The sequence below is a fragment of the Callorhinchus milii genome, unplaced genomic scaffold (assembly GCF_018977255.1).
Source record: "Callorhinchus milii isolate IMCB2004 unplaced genomic scaffold, IMCB_Cmil_1.0 Scaffold17, whole genome shotgun sequence".
NCBI classification, from domain to species: domain Eukaryota; kingdom Metazoa; phylum Chordata; class Chondrichthyes; order Chimaeriformes; family Callorhinchidae; genus Callorhinchus; species Callorhinchus milii.
The window spans coordinates 15,549,508-15,573,487 of NW_024704758.1; the positions used below are offsets into that span (position 1 = coordinate 15,549,508).

Below are 23,980 nucleotides of genomic sequence, written 5' to 3' on the forward strand. Positions count from 1 at the left end.
TTGCATTAAAAACAAATGCAATAATGTTGGTTGTTTTGACACAGGAATATATTGATGCAGCAGCTTAGGCTTGCACTTCATGTCGGTGCGCCACAGATATTATAAAACCAAGTCTCAAGCCTCATCCGCTTGCTTTTTGATGGCATCTGAACCATTTATTTGACCAGAGCCTTAAAGCTCACATCCATTATCTATCCATTGTGCGACTTCACATCTCGTATCTTGTCAAAGCAACGTGTGAACCACTGAATGACGCAAGAAAGAAAAATCTAGAGCATTTTCCAACTAACCACTCTTTACGTGTTACAACAAACAATAATTAATAATAATCCTTGCATTTGATATAGTGCCTTATCACATCTTCAAGGCGTCTAAAAGCGCTTCACCAAATATACTGTAAAATGAATTGACTGTATATTTGTGCAGCAGCCAATTACGCACAGCAGCGTCCCATAAACAGTCTTGGATTGAGTGACCAAATTATTATTGTGTTTTTTTTGGAGGGATTATTATCAGGCGTGTGGAGCAAGAAAACTTGCGCAAGGTTTCGCCTGCCGGAAATTGAACCCAGGTCTCTCGCTTGCAAGGCATGTGCTCTAACCACTGAGCTGCAAGACTCCACAATCACCTTACACAGCAATCAGGAATAACAATAGGTATTTGGGGAGGACAAGATTACAGGACTATGGAGAGAAAAACGGGCCAGTGGGATTGAGTTGGAAGCTCTTTTCGGAGCTGACGCAGACACAATGGGCCAAATAGCCTCTTTCTATGCTGTATGATTCTATGATTCCATGATCAACAATCACTTTACATAGACTTGGCTGAAATATGTTAAACCCGTGTGTGAAATCCTCCCAACGGCCTGTCACTGTGCACTTAGTCTTTAAGGTGAAAATCTCTGACAAAACCTGGCTCCTCGAGGACCCTGAAACCTTCAAAGCTAATGCATTTACTGCAGTTTAAATGTTTCGGTGTCACTGTGAAGGGATGAATTAAAAGTCTAATGGTTTTTCCGTCCTTCCTGACCTGGGAATGATGGTGATACAGTGTGTGTAGATGTTTTTTTTCATGTAGATGCATCTGTAATTATTGTATATTAATTGTTATGAATATAGCGATGTGCCTGAACAGCAGCTATTGTACATTCACCAGTTATCATTCATTTTCTCTCCCACCCCACCCCCTCCGAAAAAGAGGGTCCAAAAAAAATTAGAAGCAACTGAGAGAGTTCCAGAAAAGTGGGGGCAGGGTGGCTTGAAGCTCATACAGTAATCGTAGAGCAGGGGGAGCAGGAGACGTGAAGCAAACTGAAGTTTACCATATGTGTGTGTGTTTGGGCAGGAGGACATGGCAGAGGATGGAACAAGGGTGCGGGGGCATGTGGAAGTTACATTGCTGGGAGGGTTAGGGGAATCTTGTTTATATTCCTAAGAGAGAGGTGCTTGTTCCCCTTTCAGAATTCTGGGCAGCTCATGTCAGCCATAGGTATTTATAGCTTTCTGTAGTGTTTTGACTTGTCAGGTGAGCGGGAGGGGCGCTGGCTACAGTGATTAAATCTTTTGACGTTTCTGATAATAAGAGAGAGGAGATCCCAATGGAACAAACATCTGCTGATGGGGGAGAATCTGCCACCAAGTGTTGAGGATTACCTTCACCGCAGCAAAAACAAGGAGCAAATTAACAGGGAATGAATGGGTCCTTGTGAATGATGGTAAATTGGATTTGCATCCATTGTGGTGCATTTGAGGCAACATCCTTCCACCTCCCCTGTGTATATTGTGAGTGAACACAGCAGCTAATTTGCACACAGCAATGTCCCACAAAGCCATGGAGTGAGTGAGCAATTTTATTTGGGGGATTGTTGGCCTTAATATTGAAGCTTCAATTAGGTTCATCAAGATCAGCACTTGTGTGTTATTGTGTGCACACTGAGAGGAGAGGATTTGTTTGCAATATGTTCTGTGTACTTTTTAGATAATGCTTGCAGGCAGAGCTGGCAATGCCAGATAATAGAATTTTTAAAAAAATCTTCTGAATGCACTTGAATTTAGGAATAATGGGGATTAATGAAAATATGACACAACCAACACTAGCTCCATTGGCCAAGGAAATAAATGCAGTGAATGTTTAGAAACTGGAGGCAATGGCATTAAATGGAAGAAAAAAGTATAAAACGATAATAATCCATTCATTTGATAAAACACCTTATCACATTGTTGAGACATCCCAAAAGCATTGCTGTGAAGTGTAGTGACTGTGTACCTTACAAAGTGAACTCAGCAGCCAATCTGCACACATCAGTGTCCCACAAACCGGTGAACAAAGTGAATAACCATTTTTGTTTTTAAATGGAGGATTGTTGGCCAAGACACCGGGAGAAACCCCCTTTGCTTTATATATAGCACCGTGCCATTTTTAACATCTGCCTGAACAAGCACAGGCGGGGCCAAGGTTTAACATCTGATTTGAAGGCGGCACCTACCACAATGCACACTTGTACATTCTCTGTACAACCGGACATTAGCCTCACACCCCATCCTCCTGCCAAGGTTAATTGTTCATTATTAATAACTGCAGTGAAGAGACTGCTCTCTGGTGCAAAGTGACAGAAAGGTAATTTGTGAAGCATTGAAAGTGACAGCCAAGCTTCTCACAGTGACCTAAAGGCCTGAAACCTTGAAGTCAGCCAGATATTTAACTGAAAGGTGAGGGAACAGCATCCCTATCATGTCACAAGACATAATGTAAAGTGGATTGACTGTGTATTTTGTGGGCGAAATGCAGTAGCCAATTGCATATAGCAGAGTCCCACACACATCCATAGAGTGAGTGACCAATTTTTTTATTTTGGAGGAATGTTGGCCAGGGAGAGAGAAACTCCTCTCTCTTTTTGAATAGTGCCATGGGATCTTTGGCATCCACCTGAACAGACAGACTTGGGTTTCACGTCTCATCTGAAGGACCCCTTGGTGCCTGGGCGGGTCTGATAGTGTGACATTCACTTGTTCTCCTTGCTTGTCTGATGAAAAGGTTTTTGTACTTGGACACGTCTGTGCAGAACACAGTCAAACCTGCAGTTGCTTTCACAAGCCCAGACTTCAAGAAGATGAAATGGTCAGGCTGTGTGTGGAGATGCTCCTGCTAATTGCACAATTGGTGCTGCATTAACACAGAGCCCTAGGCAGTCATTTCCTTTTACATGGAGTTAAAAACACTTTTCCCAATAAGCAGGATAATGGACACTTTCCTGTAGGGAAAATTACCACAAAATTGAAGAGCGACTGCTGTTTCTTAACCTGGGTGCTATCTCAGCCCAGAAAGGACAAGACACTGGGAATCATATGAGAAACCATTTGATTTTGTAATGGGAAGCGAGTGTGTGGTTTGTGTTTGAGATAAAATGTGCCAAAGGGCCTTGGTGTGGAGAGGAGTGGAGGATAAAAAGCTTGCAGGTGAGGGGACAGTCAGTGCTTTATGGCCACCTGCCTGTCTCCCACTCCCCCACCCTTGCTGAGTGTCCAACCCTGTCCCTGTGAACCGCTCCAAGATGTTACCTGGCTATGTGAAGGACACTGTGTAAATGCAAGTTGTTATTGTTGCTGCTTAATAAAAGCCTGAAGTGACGAGGACCAGAAATTCTCTGGACACGGACCATCAGAAGAATTACCTTAGGGTTCTACTCACTGCTGAGTTTCTTCTCACTCAAAGCCTTTTCATGTAGTTATTGATTGTGGGGTTGTGTGTTATGTGGGGGATGGGAGAGGGAGAGGAGACGAGGATAGCCCTAAGCCAAATCACAAAGGAGATTTGGAATAGCTGTTTTGCAAACTGTCCCATGTCTCCACTGCAGTTTGCTTTGCTGTTGTGTGTGTATGTGTGTTTGTCTGTGTCGGTGTGTGTGTGTCGGTGTGTGTGTGTGTCAGTGTGTGTGTCGCTGCGTGTGTGTGTGTGTCGGCGTGTTGGTGCGTCAGAGTGCATGCGTCGGAGTGCGTGGGTGTATGCGTCGGTGGGTGGGTGAGAGGGTGGGTGCGTGTCTGAGGGGTGTCTGTCAGTGTGTGGGGGTGTGTGTCAGTGTGTCGGGTGTGTGTGTCGGGTGTGTGTGTGTCGGATGTATGTGGGTGCGCGCGTGTCGGGGGTGTGTGTGTGTGTGTGTGTTGGGGTGTGTGTGTTTGCATGTGCCGGTGCATGTTTGCTGTATATCCAGTCTCAATGATGTGATAAAAGGCGTTGTATCAAATGCGAGGATTATTATTATTATTTGAAACCTGGGGCTGATTTGTTCAGGGTGAAGAGGACACAAATCATGGCAAATCCCTGACTGCCTTGATCCCGGGTTTCGGCAGCGCTTTGAAGAAAGGAATTGAACAGATGCTGAACACTTTGTCCACTTCCTTAGCCTTTCCACAGAGGATAGAGGAAAGCTTCAGCAACAGCTCACAGAATGTTTCAGGATTACATCAGGCTATCTCACAGAACTCTGGTACAATCCCTATACTTCATATAAACCTCATCTCCAGCTTCGCCTATCTCCTCAGTTCTTGGAGCGTCTATAATTTTTATCAGACCACCTTGTATCCCCTGACCTGTAGACAAATTGTGTGTCAGCCTAGCTCAGTTGGTTGCACTCTCGCCTCTTGAGACAGAAGATTGTGGGATAAAGCCACAGGTCAGGAATTTGAACTCACATCATCTAGGTTGACATTCCAGGGGGTGCGGGTGGAGGGGAGTGCTGGATTATTGGTGATGCCATCCTATGGTTGAGATGTTAAACTGACCAGCAGACATTAAAAGATCCTGTGACACTATTGAGAAAGAAGAGATTCTCCTGATGTCGGGCCTGTTTGTGGGATGTTGGCTGTGTGCAAATTGGCTGCTGCGTCCTCCTGCAAAAAATACACAGTCTCTGCACTTTACAGTATATCTTGTGAAGCACTTTGAGAAGTCCACCTGATGTGAAAAGCACGAGGTGACTACAAGTTGCAAATTGAAAATGGCAATGCATTTTCCATCTCCAGCTATTGCATTGATTTGTTGTTAGTTCCTGTTAAGCGACTGGACAGAACATTGTTCATCGCGATTTGCCTTTTGTGTAACTTTGCAATCATTTCTCCAGTGACAATGAAGGGAAACATGGAAACATTAACTGTATGAAATAGTTTGTCTTCTCGACAACCTCTCCCTGTGATCAGGTCTACAAGAAATTGCTTAGCAGAAAATGCTGGTTAATATTTCAGGACTTTTCTGATGTGTAATTTGAGACACACGGAAGGTGACTGCACTTGGAAAGTGCATCAGCAGCAGTGAAGCTAATAATGCAAAAGAAAATCCTGCTCAGACTCTTAATGTAGCTGTTAAGCCTGACCTGAGCAGTAATGTTCTTTCTGATGGGGTCACAAATCGAGTGGTGGTGTTAATGAAAAGACGATGTCTGCCTCTGGCTGAGCAGCAGTTTATCCAGAACATCGGCCTTCTCGCCCACCAACCTTTGCAGCCCATCACGCCCGCCCTCATTCCCCCCCAGCACCATCCCCTCACGTTCAGTCCATCAACTATAAAAATAATAATAATCCTTGCATTTGATATATCGCCTTATCATGTCATTGAGATTTCTGTTGGCGGCAGCCAATTGTGCATAGCAGCATCCCACAAACAGTTATGAATTGAGTGACCAAATGATTTTTTTTAAGGGTTTATTACCCCCAGAAAGAGAACCCCAATCAACTAACAACCGGTTCCTAATTATTGCTAGGTAAGCAAGCGTGTGGATGAAAGAAACTTGCCTAAGATTTCGCCCCACCCGAGAATCAAACCCAGGTCCTTTCACTTGTGAGGCGAGCGGTCGAACCACTGAGCTACAAGACTCCATGTAAGAGTGAGAGAACCTGAGGGGAAAGAAAGAGTGTGTAAGGGGAATAGTTGACTGTCGCACTTGCTTAATGCGATTCTCTAAACACGAGCTTTGCGTTTACTTTGAGAACAAAGTTCCAAAAACTATTAGCTCTGCTTTGTGGAAAATTTCTAAATGACATTTCCTTTCATGCCGCCCTGATCCGCTTGTGCTGGAGGAATTCTGGGTCCTTTTGATCTGCCTGTGAATGAAGTCCCTCTTGTCTCCTCTTCTTTCTCCCTCTTCACCCTCCCCCCCACTCTCATTAAATGCCTGAAGCGTCTGTGCAGTGCAGCACCAGCTGTGATCGGCAGATCTCTGTGGAATGTGGACGGTCTGTCATTCCTCGTGTTTAATTTCTCAAGACGGGAATAAGCATCAGAACCTTTTGGATATCTAAGCACTTTGAGAAGAGAAGGTTTTCACAACTTTGCCTTCCCTCCCTCCCTTATTCCAAATTGTTTTGAAATAAGAGACAAAAGCACTCAGGTTTTTCATTGTTTAGTTTCTTTTAAGTTGCTTGTTCAGCGGTAATCTCCCACTCCCATTGTTCAATTTCCCTGCTTCCCCCCCTACCCTCCACCCTCTCCGACCCCCAGCTCGGGTACAAAACTCTGTCTGTTCAGCGCCTTGGGACGTCCTCCCGACATGAAAGGCTGTGGACAAATGTAATTTTGTTGTTGTAATAATTAAAATAACAATAAACATCCTTGCATTTTGTTCACCCACAAAATACAGTCACTCCTCTACGGTATATCCTGTGAAGTGCTTTGAGATAGTAATAATAATAATCGTTGCATTTGATATAGCGCTTTTCACGTCGGGAGGACGTCCCAAAGCGCTTCACAGAAAACACTGTAAAGTGAATTGACTGTATATTTGTGGGCGAACGCGGCAGCAAATTGCGCACAGCAATTTCCCACAAACAGTCGTAGATTGAAAATGACCAATTTATTATTGTTTTTGGTTTTGGAGGGATTATTATTAGGTGTGTGGAGTAAGGAAACTTGCCCAAGATTTCGACCTGCCTGGAATTGAACTCAGGTCACTCGCTTGCAAAGCGAGTGCTTTAACCACTGAGCTACAGGACTCCAGAGATGTTTGAACAACATGACAAGGCACTAAATTAAAAATAATACAGCACCCTATCACGTTGTTGAGATGTTTCAAAACGCTTCACAGAGTATATTGTAAAGTAAATTGACTGTATGTTGTGGGCGAAAAGCGCCAGCCATTTGTGCACAGCCATGTCACATAACAGTCTTGGATTAAATGACCCAATTAAATGAGCACCTTTCAAGTTGGATGAAAATCTCAGAGCACTTCATAGAGAGAAGAAGTGCTAATGGAGTGGAGAATTTAAGCCTGGTGACAAAATGGTCGAAAAGAGAGTGTTCATGAGGGTGTTGAAGTTGAGAGAGGCCTGAGGCGAGGGAATTTGGGAAGGAAGGAGAGGGGAATAGTGACGTAAGGCAGCAACACTGATTATTGGGACAGAGGAAATGAGGAACAAGCGATGGACCAGAATTGTTGCAATGATCTGTTTTAACGCTCTTGCTTGAACTCATTCCATCGAATGTAGGTGGATGTGATGAGACTCTCTTGCTTTCGAAGCTGTCGGACATCAGTCTCAGATACTGATTTTAAAAAAAAGATGGTTCTGAAATATTTCGCACACAGTTTGCCTCGAGCTTCAGAGCAAATAGAGAGATAGGAAAGTGTTTGTGAGATCTGTGCTGACAGCAACAACAAAATTACATTTGTATAGCGCCTTTCATGAGGCTTGTTCTGACCATTGTTGACGAATTATGAAAATCGGATTGAAATTTGTATCAAGGAGAGTGGTGGGGGAGGGGGGTATGTTAGTTTATTACAGCTGCTTTTGTTTCTGTGTTTATAATGACGATAATAATAATCCTTGCATTTTAGCACAGCACCTTTAATGTCAGGAGGACATCTCGAAGCATTTCACATCTACTGTGAAGTTAATAACAGTGATAAATAGCAATTATTAATAATAATCCTTGCATTTGTTATGGAGTCTTATCATGTCATCAAGACATCTTAAAGCGCTTTACAGGATATTACTGTCAACTGTAGTGACTGTATTTTGTAGGCAAGCATAGCAGCCAATGGAGCAGTCTCAGGGGTGCGAGGCTAAGGGTTAAATGGAAATTAGCCGTCCTTCTGTTTCTTGTGATAATCTGGGGGTGCAAAGCCTCTGAGTGTTGCTGGAGGTAGGATGTGATTTTGTCTATCTGCTATATTGCAGACCCTGTCCATTTATCCTCTCGTGCAGTCATTATTAACTGCTGTGGAGAGAGTGGCTTTCTGGTGCTTTGTGAAATAGTGGCCTTTATTCGGACACTTGCTGTCAAATATTAATGTTTTCTTTTGGCCCATTGTACAAGCTACTCTAATAATAGCTGGTTCCGTGAGAGCACATTGACTCCAGGCATTGATAGCTTTCATTTACTTCAATGGGATCTAGTTCCTGATATAAGTGCCATCTATACCTTCCTTAAGGAAGAGACCTTCTTTGCTAACAGCTGCTGGACTGACAATGACAAAAACAACTGTTATATAGTGTTGTGCCTTGCGTGCAGTTGGCAAAGCTCCCCAGGCTATCAGTTGTCAGCTTGGTTCAGTTGGTAGTTCCAACTAGTAGCTCTTGCCTGTGACTCAGAAGGTTGTTGGGGGCAATCTGTGCTCACACAGTCTAGGCTAACGCTCCAGTCCAGAGCAGCGGGGTGGGACACTGTATTGCTGTGGGTCCCGTCTCCACTTAGCATTGAGTATTGTACACACAATCCTCGTTAGCAGTTCAGAAATAATTAGTTTTACACTGGCTTTTGTAATTGAAACCAACGGGGGTTCAGAAGATGGCTCGCTATTTATAATAAACCTGGGAACATAAATACAATTATATCTTTTAAAAACAAATTGAGATGTCAACCTGTCACCAAAATAATTCGTCCAGATTGTCACATGTTAAAACTCTTCCCACTACCTTGAGAAGCTTTTTAATTGTCCCAGTCTTAATCTGACCAAACAAACTCTCAATATTTTACTTTGGCTTTCAGCACCATGGTCAGCTCCAATGCAAAGAGCATTGAATTTGGTTGAATGGTCAGAGAGAAGCTTCCCAGCACAGAAAGATTCCATTCATTCATCACCATCATATCTGCACTCATTCTAGTCCTGCCCCCACACTGGACACAAGGAACTATCTACTCCAAATTCCATTCCCCTGCTCCCATCCCAGAGGGTAGTTGACGACTGGAACAGGGTTGCCAGGAAGAATGTTTGAAGCCAATACACTGGGACTTATTTAATGGTAATGGGTGTACTGGAGAGATGAGATTGGAATGAGGCAAAGGGCCTTCTTCATCCAATCCAATCTTGGGATTTGGTGAATTCATTTCCATCCCCTAGGACAGGGCCAGAGATCCTGCTCCTGGTTGCTGTCCATTAACTACTGGATTGTTGGTGGATGTGAACGTCAGGTGAGGGTTGGCTTGAATTTTCTCCCCCCCACTCCATACCCACTCCCACCCCTGGATTAATACTTACCATTTTCACTGAGAATCTCACATGAATGTTGTCCCCTGGGGTGAGGTAGTTCCCCCCTCCCCCCTGTGTCTGTGCTCTTGGGTTTAGGAAAGAAGAAAAGGAAAATAATTTGAGAAATGAAATGAAAGATCCATTATCAAGGGGCGCTGAGGATTCAGTTTATTAGTTTTGCTCCCATGGTTCTCTCTTTGAAGTCTTACAACATCAGAAATGCGGGAAAAAAACATCGATGTAAACTGTTAAGGAATAAAAAAAGTTTGCAACACCCAATTATCGAGATTACATTATAAGGCTCGTTACATCCTTGTTTGCATGTTCAGTTCGCAAGAACGTAAAATGATTCTAGAATTTAGTTCCAAGGAGAGGTTGTGAGCCACTTGTTTTTTCCTAATGCCTGAGTTTGTAAAGGCAGTCAGTCTCCTGTTTGGAATTGAACTTTGCTGGACAGCACATATAACTGGTTACATTTTGGCTTATATATGAGCACAGCTAGGGCAGCCTCGGTAGGTGCTGAACTGGATAGGGGAATAAGTGACTTGTGGCCTCGTCTGCCTGATCATGCGGATCTTAAATATTCCACAAAAGGTTAGGCTTGAAAGAGAAGAGTGTGTCTCTCGGTAGGTGTCCCAGCCAACAATCTCCTGAGTGCAAAATTGGTCATTCGCTTCCACATGGAAGTCAGACGTCGGAGCGAAGTGCAGGCTGGAGAGCAAATCCTTTTGTTGCTTCCTCTAAATTTACCCTCCCACTCGCCTCCCCTCACATCCTCCCTCCAAACGCTGTAATTTATTCCACCGAAAGATCAGGCTGATGCTCCACGACCAACATTGGCTCTAGGTTTCGTCTTCCAGTTGATAGGAGACTAATACCCAGAGTAGGACTGTAACTAGAGACACTTGCAATGTAAAAGCATCTGTGATCAATTTTCTATGAGCTCCCCTCTTCCAAACATAACGAGAGGCTTGAGCCAACCCAATAATCGCCTCCTGAACACTTTGGCATTTTGTCAGATGTATTGTCAGATGAGCTCACGTTGCCCTTAAGGGAACATGAGAAAGAGCAGGGCAGAGAAGCGCAGACAATGACAACAAATGTCAAATAGCTTTGATTCATCAATTCTCCACACAAGAGCAGCTGATACTGTGCTCTCGACTTGAAGCACTTGCATGGGTGGGGGTTGCTGTCCCAGGCATAAAGCACATCAGTGTTCAATCAGCATTGCTGAGCTGGTGCAGTCAGTGCTGCTTTGTGTTAACATCTGCGACCCATATTAAATGGTACAAGACTTGATACTGATGATGATAATAATAGCAATAATCGTTGCACTTAATATAGAGTCTTATCACATTGTTGAATGTCTTGAAGCACTTCACTGGATTTCCTCTATTTTGTAGACAGCTGATTTTTGCATACAGCAATGCGTACAGCCATGAAGTGACCAAATTAACAAACCTTTAAGGGCAACGTGAGCTCATCTGACAATATGTCTGACAAAATGGAGATTGCAGGCTCGGACTTCGGGAGAAACTCCCATCTCTTTTCGAATAGCTCTGTGGGATCTTTGACGTCAACAACAACAAAATGACATTTATAGAGCGCCTTTCACATCAGGAGGATGTCTCAAAGCGCTGAACAGTCAGATGTCGGGGCATGAGCATGGTGGAGGGGTGGTGTAGGGGTGAGGGAAGGCAGAGAGGTGGGAGGGAGACCAAAGGCATGATCGAAGAGAAGGGTCTTGAGACCAGCCTTGAAGGAGGCAAGGGAGGAAGCGAGGCGAAGGGACCATGGGATGGAGTTCCAGAGTGTGGGGGTAGAGAGGCTGAAAGCCCAGCCACCGATGGTAGGGCGGGTCGGGCGGGAGACATGGAGCAGGCTGGAGCCTGATGAGCGGAGGGAGCGGGCAAGGTGGGAGGGAGTCAGCAGGTCAGAGAGGTAGGAGGGGGCAAGGCCTTGGATGTCCACCTGAACAGGCACAGACAGGACCTTAATTAGTCAGATAAATTAGTCTCAATCAGATTCGATTCCAGGGGTTGCAAAGACTGAACAGGTACAGAGGAGTCTTTGCTTATGCAGCCAATTGCTGGATGTCTGCAGCTTTTGCCTGCATTCTGAGCTTTGGGTTTCCTGCTATAAAGTGCAGTGACTGTCATTTGTCAGCAATGTTCCTGGGGGGCATTGACATGGAAGAAACTCCCTTCTCGCCGCAACATCTTTAATGTCTGCCCAAACAGGCATAGACGGGACCTTGGTTTAACGTCTTACCTGAAGGACAGCGCCTCCAACAATGCAATGTAAACCCCCCCAGCAGTAGGGGTGCAGTTTGGGAAAGACCAAGAAAACCAAGTTCAGAATGTAGGCAAAAGCTGTGCCTGATTTTAGGAGTGACACTTGCCTGTTTAGTGACACAGGACACGGTTAGATATTGAGACAAGACAGTTGTGATGGTCCTTTCTAGTGATGTATGTGCTCCTATGTTACAGGTTTCTGATATGATATGATCTGTTACCCAATCACTTGATCCATTAGCCCAGTCATTGCCGCAACTGAGATATTGTCAGGGAATGTGACTCCCACATACTTTGCAAAGGATTGAAATATTAACTCCAAAAATCCTAAAAGATTCTTCAGGGGGTATGGGAATAGGGTAGGGCAGTGGGATCGAATGACCAGCTTGCTTTGAGAGCTAGTGCAGATTCGATCGGCTGAATGGCCTCCTTCTATGCTATAGATTTCTATGATTCTAAGTAACTAACATCTTATTTGCATTCAGGCCAATAGTTAAGAAGCCAGTTCCTTGTTTGATACTTAACATATCCGGACGTCATCACAGACTCAGAGAAACAGATGACTAAGAGGTGCTTTGTGCTGAATTGACCAAGCCTTTCGTAAATTGTTTTAATCCCACTTAATGGTAGAAGTCAGGGGGAAAGGCTTTTAGATCAGGATTGGAATCTGAAAATCACTTCTAATTATTTGAGACATCCCCAACGTGAAAGGCGCCATATAAATGTAATCTTGTTGTTGTACTGACAACTTGGTGACATCACCCACAGACATGGGGTCATCTTCCACATGTATGCAGATGACACCCAACTCTATCCCTCTGCCTCCACCCTCGATTCCAGGACAACTGACTTCCTTGACAGACCGTCTGTCAGACATCAAGAGCCAACTTTCTACAGCTGAATGTCAAAAAGACCAAGGCTCTCCTGATTGGCTCACGCCAGCACCTCCACACTTCAGGCACTGGCAGCATCAGCATCCACGGATGCACGCTCTACCTCACCAAGCCAGTCAGGAACCTGAACATTTTGTGCGACCCTCAACTGCCTTTTCTCCCTCATATCGGTGTCATGACCCGCTCTGCCTTCACCCACCTCCGCAATATCGCTCGGCTCTGCCACCCTCACCCCTTAGGCCGCCAAAACCCTCATACCTGCATTTGTCATCTCAAGGCTCGACTACGGAAACTACCTCTTTATCGGCCTCCCCAACTCTTCCCTCCACAAGCTGCAGATCATCCATAACTCTGTAGCTTGTGTCCTCTCCCACACTAGGCTCCGTGATCTGATCACCCCCACCTTCGCCTGGCTCCACATTCCCCAGAGGTTAGAATTCAAATTCCTCCTCCTCACTTTTAAGGCCCTCCACGTCCTTGCCCCCTCCTACCTCTCTGATCTGCTAAACCTGTCCACGCTCTCCGCTCAGCAGGCTCCGGACTGCTCCAGGTCTCCTGCCCGACCCGCCCTGCCATCGGTGGCTGGGCTTTCAGCCTCTCTGCCCCCACCCTTTGGAACTCCATTCCACAATCTCTTCGCCTCGCTCCCTCTCTTGCCTCCTTTACAAGGCATGACTCAAGACCCTCCTTTTTAAACGTGTCTTCAGCCGCCCTCCTAATTCTCTGCCCTCCCTCATCCCAACCCTGCCCACACCCCACGCTCGGGTCCTGATCCCTGACTGTTCAGCGCCTTGGGACGTCCTCCCGACGTGAAAAGTCTTTACAAATATAATTTTGTGTTGTTGTTGATATCTTCTGTTACTTGGTTTTTATTTAAAAATATCCTCAATGCTATCCCAGTTGATTTGTCGTTTCATATTACTCTGGTCTCCTCCGGCTTCCCACACATTAAAACATTCAGCTGTTCTCATTCCAAATTGCTTTCAGGCTGTAAGCTATTCTATTCTATGAAAACGTGACAGGAATGGCATCGTTTGCAGCTTGCTGATATTTATCCTAAGTGCTTTCTATAAACTTACTAGCATGGCTCTCTCGTGCCCCCTGCCAGAAATTTGGCTTTAGTGCTGAGACTCTAGTTCTTGTTTTGGGGGTTTGAGGAGGGGGGCAGTGGGCAATATGTTTTGCTTTCCTCATTCCGCCCCATAGGAGACAGAACAACAACAATAAAATGGATTTATATGGCACCCTTCACGTAGGATAGCATCTCAAAGCCGTGTGTCATGTGAAGTACTTTGAGCATTTTGCCCACAAAATACGCAATCAATTCACGTTACAATGTGTTCTGTGAAGAGCTTTGAGACGTCTCAGAGGCCAGAGGTGATTACTCCACAAACACTGGCATGTGAACAGAAAGCTTCCTGGATCCTAATACATTCTTCGCTCAGCTCATGAACAGAAAGCATGTCATTCATTGCTCAAATCTCTCCTCAAAAAGGTGCCAACTCGCCCTGAGAGGAGGGGGGAGGTCTGGTGAAGGGGGGAGGGGTGGAGTGAGGGGGGGTTAGGGGAGTGGGGTGTGGGAGGGGGGGTTAGGGGAGTGGGGTGTGGGAGGGGGAGTGGTGCAGGCAGGGACTGAATACAGCCTTGCTGTGATATAAACAATGTTAGCTACAACAGTATGGCAGAAACAGAGAGAGATCAGGATTTAGAATGGGGATTAAGCAGAGCATGTGATCTGTGGAGCCTAGTGATATGGATGAGAAATGCAGGACTGCAGTAGATGGGTTTAGAATCTGCCCAGTGGTTTTCGGGCACTTAGGTAGTTGCTGTTACCAAATAGCCTCTTGCCTAGAATCGACATCTCAAAACATGCTCGATGGCCGCGAGTCTAGCTGCCTCCGTGAGCCGATGGTGTCCTGTGATCATTGCCTGTTATTCACTTTGTGTCTGTCAGCGGTGACGTGTGCAGCCCTCAATGTGCGTATCGCATGCAGCAATCCCCCCACCATAACGCCCCTCCCTCCTCCATAATGCCCTCTCCCCCTCCATAAGACCCTCCCCACCTCCCTAACCCCCTCCCCCATCCATATCCCCCTCCCCCTCCATAAGCCCCTCCCCATCTCCATAACCCCCTCCCTGACTCCCTCCCATCCTTCCACCCCCGTTAGGGTCACAGCAATTCAGCCACAAATGTCTCGCTCTCATGAGCAGAGCAGCTATCTGCAAATCTGTTTTATTATGATCCAAAGCCCAGACTTGACCGCTCCCCATTTCCTCTGGTTCCCAATGCTGTTGCATTCTCTCTCTCTCTCTCTTTAGTGCCAGGAAACAAATGAAACAAAGTTCCAAATGGGATACTTCAAACGGCTTTTTTGGCTTCGAATATTTTTTTGATGTCAACTTCTGTCACGGGAACTCTTGCCATACTGGTATCTCAGTGGTTAGACACTCGCCTCGCAAGCGAGAAACCTGGGTTTGATTCCTAGGTCAGGGAGAAACGTTGGGCAAGTTTCCTTACTCCGCCCACCTCTGTTTACCTAGTAGTAAATAGGAACCAGCTTGTTCGATTAGTGGATCGCTCTTCTGCGGCTAATAATCACTTAAAAAAAAGGAGGGGTTACTCAATCCACAACTGTTTGTGGAACGCTGCTGTGCGCAATTGACTGCTGATTTTGCCCACAAAATACACAGTCACTGCACTACAATATATTCTGTCAAGCATTTTGAGTCGTCTCAATGACGTGATCAGGCGTTGTTGTTGTTCTCTCTGCCGCCAAATGTTCACCATTTTCGACCTGGTGTTCAGCCACTCAAGTGGATCAATTATCCAATCCACCAAGAATGTGTGCGTTTTGGTGTTAAATATGTTGGCAGAAAGCAGCACTGGTTCATGACCCTCCTCACTACAGAACGTGGAATAAAGCCAGATTACATTGATTCAGAAATACATCTTGACAGGCGTACACTGTCTTTGTTCCATATAACAGATGTTCCACTGAATCCCACTGCTCTCGCACAGTTTTTGGTTAGTGCCTGGCTCAGCAAAGAGATGCACTTTTATTTCTGTTTTAATTCCACTGTTTCTCCACTTGTGCTTTGCTGCCCTCAGCCTAGTCATCGACTGTTGTCGATACAGAGTGAGGAGCTTTGTTAATTGTTTCTCATTTGAACGATGCCAGGCTGTCAGTGCTTTCACCTCTGTTTTGCTGTGTTCTGATATTCAAAGCATTTTTAGCCCAGCTGAGAACAAGCCAGACATCGTGGCTGCCTTTGTGCTGGTGGGTGCCAACCCATAAATACATTGCTTAGCAAGTGCTTGGTGTAAGACTGTGCTTGGCTGCTTGAAGGCGGGTTTATTCACCCTCCACTTTCTCACCATAAAACTGCGTGTTCACAGTTCTGCACGGGAGTAGGGGGGACAACCGCTGTTAGCAAAAACAAAAAGGAGACAATTTGGGGAATGAATTTATTGTGCTAGTAGTGGTCACAATTTGGGATTTTTTTTCAGACATTCCGCAGAAAGCAGAGGAGAGCGTTGCCCGTGAAGGCGTCACCGACTCCTCGTTGTTCAGTCACTGGGGACAGGACCTCAGTCCTGAGCAACGCAACATCGCCTTGAGGAAGTTTCAGTATTATGGCTATAACAGCTACCTCAGTGACCAGCTCCCCATGGACAGGCCTATTCCAGACCTCAGGCCAGACGGGTATGCTATCTACTTGGAAGCTGAGATGCTTAGTCAATGGAACAGCTTAATAATAATAATTGTAATTTTCATAATAATCCTTGCATTTGATTTAAAGTCTTATCATTGAAACATCTCAAAGCGCTTTACAGTATTTTACTGTTAAGTGTAGTGACTGTATTTTGTTGGCAGATGCAGCAGCTAATTTGCGCACAGCAACCAACCATGAAGTGAGCGACCAAATTTAATTGAGGGATTGTTGGCCAGGACTCCGGAAGAGAGAAACTCCCTTTACTTTTTCGAAAATGCCATGGGATCTCTTAATGTCCGTCTGAATAGACAGATGGGATCTCAGTTTAACATCTCACGTGAAGGATGGCACATCTGCCAGTGCAGCACTCTCCCCAGCACTGCATTAGAGCATCAGCCTGGACTTGCACTTAAAGTCCCGACGTGGGGTTTGAATACAAAACCTACTGACTCAGAGGCAAAAGCATGACCGACTTAGCCAGGCTGACACTTGAGAGGAGTCAAGCAGCTGGAAAGCGATTCTAAATAGATTCTAAATAGATCTCAAATCACGTCATGTTAAGTTTAAGCAGCAATTTCCTGGTGTGACTGCAAGTATGAATTATTATGAAGATTCTGAAATTCCGGCCTGTGTTAAAGATGAGAAGGAGGCGAGAGAGCATATAGTAAGAGGATTATGAGGGCTTGTTATCTCTATGGTAACCGTGACTTGCTTTACTTTTCTTAGACTGCAAATAGCGTGAATAACCGCTTATTATCAATGTTCGCTGCCCCCTCCCCACACGCACAGAAACAGGTCAGGACATGTAGATGTGGACTCTGATTCACTTGTGTTTCATTAGCAGAATTGTAAACACATTCCCTCCCCAGGGAAATCCCCTCCTCACAACACAGCCCCATCACTAAACATTATTTGTTGCATATCATGTCTTTTTTGTTTTTATAAAACTTTTTTTCTGAAAGGCAGAGCTCAGGGTTGTTGGGTAGGTATCAACTGAAAGCCCAAATAAAATAGCTCTTTGCTGGTTCCAGCTCGGGGCCTCACTTGAGAACCAGTTAGTATAATAATCCTGTATATGTTTGGGGCTTGAAGCCAAATCCTCCTGACTCAGAGGGGAGAGTGCTCCTGATCGAGCCGGGCTGACACCATTATAGACACAGAAGAAAACAGCTCAGGCCTGTGTTATCAGCCACATCGCTCCTAATGAGCATACTTATTAGGCCGTCTGTACATCAAGGAGATGCATTGATTAAAAGTGCTAACACAGAACAAATTCTTCTGGCTGTTTATCTCCTGAGAAATCAATAGCGGACAGGGTTATAAAGCACAGTGCAACGAAGCAGAGAGAGAGATTGATATATATTATAATAATAATCCCTGCATTTGTTAAAACGTTGGAGGCAAATATTATAAAAACCTTCATTGGCTTGTGTTCCTCATTTCTTGTGCAAGAGAAACAGCTCTGGTGTTACAGAATCACCACGACAGCCCTACCTAACACCCCTCACCATTTAGCACTTAGCTCCACTGCCTGCTCATAACAAGGAGCCCTTGAGTCACAGCAGTTTTTAACTAAGACCTTTTTCTCCTACCCACTGGGTTCTGTCCTCTTCCGAACATTCAGACATGAGCACGGACACCACAGTTACACTTTACAGTAAATCGTGCAAAGTGCTTTGTGACATGAAAAGCGCGATCTCTCAAATGCAAGAACTTGATATATATTATAATAATAATCCCTGCATTTGATATAGCACCTTATTATGTCTCAAATCATTTCGTAGGATATAATGTTACGTATAAAAAGAATGTTTAAACCACAATTCTGAATCGTAGAAAGGCCTCGACAACTGCAATTGGATTCGTAGCTGATCTTGTTTTTCTCCGTTTTTGTGAAGAAAAGAAAAAGAAGTTTAGCAATTAGTGAGTCGGCTGTTGTATTGGAAGAAGTCAGATTCTGAACAAGAATATGAACCCTTTCTCTACAGAATCCTCTTCTGACTGTGAGCTGCACAATGGCTCAATCTCTTCCAGCCAAGTGCAGTTCCTTGATCATCTCTTGTCCTGGGCTGCGAGCTGTACTGTGCTGGGGGCTGTACTGGGCTGGAGGTTGGGCTGGGCTGGGGGGTGTGGACTGATGAAAGATATTTCCCCAATTGTGACCCAGAGCCAACCTCAAGCATCAACATCAACAAATTACATTTAATGTAGGAAGGACGTCCCAAGACGCTTCCAGTTAAGGGTTTGCAGCTGAACTGAGGGTTGGAATCAAAAGGATTGGAGGGTAGGGGGAGTGGAGGTGGGAGTGTGGTCGAAGGCATGGTCAAAGAGGACTCCCACAACATGCATAATGGAAAAGTTTCCTCATTACGTTTCTGTCTACTTTCTGGCAAAATGATGATACTGTACTTTCTGCTCGGAGTTTGTCCCGCTCATGAGCTGGGCTGCCCATTCCCACACCACGGGACATCTAAGCAAGACAAGAAATGTGCATTGCATCTGTCTCTAGTGCCATTTAACCCAGTTCCCAGAAGTATAAAGGAAATCATGCCAACAAGACTCCACAAGTCTCAGCTCCTCAATCCCAAATGGAATGAGCTTTCGTGCTCCAAATCTCCAGAAATGTTCTGTTTTCTCTCCTGAATAGCACTCAGGGGGAATAATGGGAGCTGAGCCAGTTCTAATCTCCGCTGAGCATTTACACCAAACGTTGACAGTGACATTTTACATTTGTGAAGCATCTTTCTCGGAGCTCAGCAGCAGGAGATTGATTGAAATATTAAATCAATTAATGAATTAAATGAAATGTCATGTAGACAAACAACCCGCCCACAACACATTTCAATAGATAATAACAATAAGAGTGATCCTCGTATTTGATATGGCACACTTCATGTTAAGAGGAATTTTCAGAGCACTTCACAGGATATACTGTAAAGTGGATGAATGCAGCAGCCGATTTGCGCACAAGGAGGTTCCTGAAAGGTCCTTGAAACATACCTGAGTAAGTGTATGAAAGGCAAGTAGGCGTCGGTTCATTTGAAGCCGTGTTTCCCATTGTGTTTCAGCTGTCGAAACATCAACTATCCAGCGTCTCTGCCACAGATTTCTGTGGTGTTTATATTTGTGAACGAAGCACCGTCTGTCATCTTGCGATCCATTCACTCGGCCATTGCCCGTACTCCCGCTCACCTGCTGAAGGAGATCGTACTTGTGGATGACAACAGCAACAACGGTGAGTTTACTGTATCCTCTCCCCTCTTGCCCTCCCCCTCTCCCACCTCCCCCCCCCCCCCCCCTCCCTCGCCTCCCCCAGCATTAGAATTAGGCTATGTCAGCGTCAGTGGGGTTCTCGGTAATAATAATAATAATCCTTACATTTGATACAGCACCATATCATCATTGAGACGCCTCAAAGCGCTTTACAGAATATACTGTAAAGTGAAAAACTATTTTGTGGGTGAATATCCAGACAATTCACTTTACAGTATATTTCTGGTTTCAAATGGAAAATGAAGGCGGTGGGGAGATAAAGCAGCGCTGAGCAAACAGAAAGCTAGGTCAGTGCCAAGGGGATCCCACTTGAAAGGCAGTTTGTGGTGAAAGGATGAAAATCCTTCAAGTGAAGAAGGTTTTGTTTACTGGTGTTCATGTCAGGCTTGGCTAATTTTTTCTCGACTCCCAGTTGGATCCATTATCCTGTTTGAATCAACGTGAACCCCCCCACGTTATAATTAGAGCCAGACCCATTTGTATTGCAACCCTGGATGTGTTCATTACTCTGATTATTGATGAATTGTAGCTTGTTCTGCTCCGCTGACCTTGCTTGTCAATTTTTACAATGTTGTTATTCTTTTATGTCAGCGCCTTGGGACGTCCTCCCGACGTGAAAGGAGCTCTATAAATGGAATCTTGTTGTTGTTTTCCATTCTGGCATTTTAATCTTTTTGATCAAAAAAATCCTATGTTTTTTTTCTGTACTTGCATGTGCATGTTTGTTATTAATAATGATAATGATCCTTGCATTTTGATATCGCCTTTCACGTCGCGAGGTTGTCTGGCTCAAAACGCTTCAAGGGATTCACAGTGGGGTGACTGTATTTTTGTGGTAGCCAATTTGCACACAGCAACATTTCCCTCCCCCAAACAGCCAGAAGGTAAATGGACGATTTTATTTTGGGGAATTATTGGTCAGGACATCAGGAGAGAGAAATTCCCTTCTCTTTTCAAATAGTGCCTGGCTGACAGGACCTTGGTTTTAACATCTCATCCGAATGACGGCACCTCTGACAATGCAACACAACACGATCGCTGCAGGGAGCAACAGTCTTGACTGCAGTAGATTCCTAGTCCTGACATGGGGCCTGAACCCACCTTCTGACTGAGAGGCGAGAGTGCTACCAACCAAACCAAGCTAACACCTCAGAGTGATTTGGTTGGGATGGTAAAAGCCCACAAGTACTCAAGGTGTCTCTGTCAATCACATTCCGACCCACTCTCAGCACTGACTGACCGACTGACGTTTCTTGTGCTTGCAGATGAACTCAAGCAGAGGTTAAGTGCTTATATCGCTGAGATGAACGCACGGCAGCCTGGCTTTATAAAGGTGATCCGGCATGACAAGCAAGAGGGGCTGATACGCTCCCGAGTCAGCGGCTGGAGACTAGCCACAGCCCCTGTCGTTGCACTGTTCGACGCTCACGTGGAGTTCAGCGTTCAATGGTAACTGTCTTTACATTTTGACAAAAACAAAAGTGCTTTTACACAATGCTTCTCACGCAGGGTAGTGTCCCAGAGTGCTTGACTGTGGCGAAGCTCGACGCCAAGCTGGGGGGAAGGGGTGAGGTGACCATAGGCACGGCCGAAGAGGGTCTTCTGATGCAACCTGAAGAGAGGGAAGAAAGGGGCAAGGTGGATGGATCTAGGGAGAAAGTGACAGAGTTTGAGGGCGTAGTAGTTGAAAGCGCCACTAGTGGTGGAATGGAGGGTACAGGGACAAGTGGGAGGCCGGAGCCAGTCAAGTGGAGGTGATGGGTAGTGGAGTGAGGAGTAAGCAAGTCGGAGAGGGAGGGAGGTATCAGGGCATGAAAAGAATTGAAGATGAGGGAGAGGATCCTGAAGTCACCACCTCAAGGCTGATGTAGTGTGCTCAGTCTGTGCCTTGGTTGATACTGAAACCCCTCAATGTTCCTTTTTTAAAAAAAAAGGGCTGAACCTATCCTTTCAAGAATACAGGATGATCGCACACGGATTATTTCTCCATCGTTTGATAATATCAAATATGATAACTTTGAGATTGAAGAGTACCCGCTCTCGGCTCAGGGCTTCGACTGGGAGCTGTGGTGCCGCTACCTGAACCCCCCCAAGGAGTGGTGGAACCTCGGAAACACAACCACCCCCATCAGGTACCAAATGCTCATCCAGATATCTATAGCCTGCAATAAAGCTTTCATTTATATAGTGCAGTTTCTCAGAGCTGAGTGTGGTGCAGCAGCAATTGGGGATTATGCCGAGCAAGAAGGAAATTATAATAATAATAATCCTTGCACTTATCACATTGATGCAGCGTCTCAAAGCGCTTCACATAATATACTATAAAGTGGATTGACAAAAATTGTATATTGTGTGCTAAATGAGGCAGCCAATTGCACACAGCAGTGTCCCACAAACAGTCGTGGATTGAGTGACCAACATTTTTTTAATATAAGGTTTCTCTTTTCAGTGTTCTAAGCTAGGCTAATAACTTCTTAACCATCAGGGAGTTGCTTGTAATGTATGTGTAAAATCCACTGAGATGTTTTGCCAAATTGACAAGGTACTATATCCAACAAATTACATTTGTATAGCACCATTCACATTGGGAGGATGTCCTAAGGCACTGTGCATTCAGGATTTGGACCCGAGCTGGGGGTTGGGATCAGGATGAGTGGAAGGTAGGGATAGGAGGGTGACTGATGGCGCACTCAAAGAGGAGAGTCTTGAAATTGGCCTTGAAGGAGGCAAGGGAGGGAGCGAGGTGAAGGGTCTGTGGGATGAAGTTCCAAAGGGTGGGGGGCAGGGAGGCTGTAGTCCCGACCATCGATGGTGGGATGGGGGACGTGGAGCAGGCGAGAGCCTGCTGACCGGAGAGAGCTTGTTATTATCGTTGTTACAAGTATTGAGCTGAGATTGGGCATGAATTTCTTTCTCTTTTAGAAAACAAATATTGATCCTTTTTGTTTTCTGGTTGCAGAAGCCCTGCTCTGATTGGCTGCTTTGTGGTGGACCGGGTGTACTTTGAGGAGATCGGTTTGCTGGACGAAGGGATGGAGGTTTACGGCGGGGAGAACGTGGAGCTGGGGGTTCGGGTAACTATTCCCTGTCTCCATCTCTGTTTTCCTTTAATTTTGTGTTGTTGTTGTTTCTTATCAAGTGGTTTATTTTGAAGTAGTCACACTAGTAATACCAATGCAATTTACATTTATGTAGCCCTTTCATGTCAGAAGGAGGTCCCAAAGCACTTTTATGTTTACTGGATGGGCACCAGAGATACAGAAAGGAAGAGTTTGCATTTGTGTGAATGGTCTCCACCAGTGAGAGGTCATCTCCATAGATAACACCCAGTACAGGTGAGAGATGTAATAACACTACACTTGATAGGCACCTTTCACATTAAAACAGGATGGGCCATCTCAAAACGCTTCACAGGATTTACTGCAGAGTGTAGTGATTGTGCTTCAAAGGCGAATCCTGCATCATAAACTCCATCTAATTCTCTCTCCCTTCTCCCCTCTCCTCTCTTCTCTCTTTCTTCTCATCTCTCCCCTCTCCTCTCTCCCCTCTCCTTGCCCCCATCGCCCCTCTTTTTTTTCCTATTGGGATTTGACTCCAAGATTAAGGCTAAAAATAACATTTCAAGGCAGGTTGAAATGTTGTTCAGTTTTACACTGTGCGATTGTGGTGGTGGTGGGCAATCCAATTAATGGTCAGCATCGCGCGCACAAAAATATACAGTCAATTCACTTTACAATATATTCTGTGAAGACACCTCAATGATGTGATTAGGCACTATATCAAATGCAAGGATTATTATTGTAAAGCCCACTGGCGCACTTTATTTAAGACTACAATCTTGAAGCTGAAACCAATGGAAATTTGGGGTTAGCGGAAGTCAGAATGGCACCATTTTGTGGTGAGTCAGAACAGAGAGTTAGATAGAGGCTGTTCACTCCAACTTGTCCCTTTTGTGCTGATAGTCCACATGAGCCTCCAGCCCTCCTATTCCGATCTGTTTCACGTAGGCATCAAGCTTCCTCTTAAATCCTTTGCTGCTTTTTTGCTTCCAGCAGTGATTTCCACATTCTCGCCACTCTCTGCGTGAAGAAATGATAATAATAATCATAATAAGCCTTGCACTGATACAGTGCCTTATCACATCGTTGAGGCGTCTTGAAGCACTTTACTCTGAAGTGTAGTGACTATGTATATGTGGGCGAACGCGACACCCGAGCACTGCACCACAAGGCCAAAAGTGATACTGGAGGATTTGTGAAATATTGAATCTGCTGGGAATGGGGACGTGAGCCACATCGATTGCAAGAATGCCACTCAGGAGCTCTCGAGAGCAGACTACCCACAGGTCAGTC

The 23,980-nt window shown here is 45.1% G+C and overlaps 1 protein-coding gene across 1 annotated transcript in view; it reads left to right on the plus strand.

The window, feature by feature from the left end:
* Positions 1-23,980, plus strand: part of LOC103175071 (polypeptide N-acetylgalactosaminyltransferase 18) — a 43,626-nt gene that overhangs the window by 5,732 nt on the left and 13,914 nt on the right. The window contains exons 3-7 of the mRNA XM_007887833.2: positions 16,150-16,345; positions 19,424-19,590; positions 20,894-21,077; positions 21,563-21,760; positions 22,588-22,702. Coding sequence (XP_007886024.1) covers positions 16,150-16,345; positions 19,424-19,590; positions 20,894-21,077; positions 21,563-21,760; positions 22,588-22,702 — 860 coding nt within the window. The remainder of the gene's footprint in view (positions 1-16,149; positions 16,346-19,423; positions 19,591-20,893; positions 21,078-21,562; positions 21,761-22,587; positions 22,703-23,980) is intronic.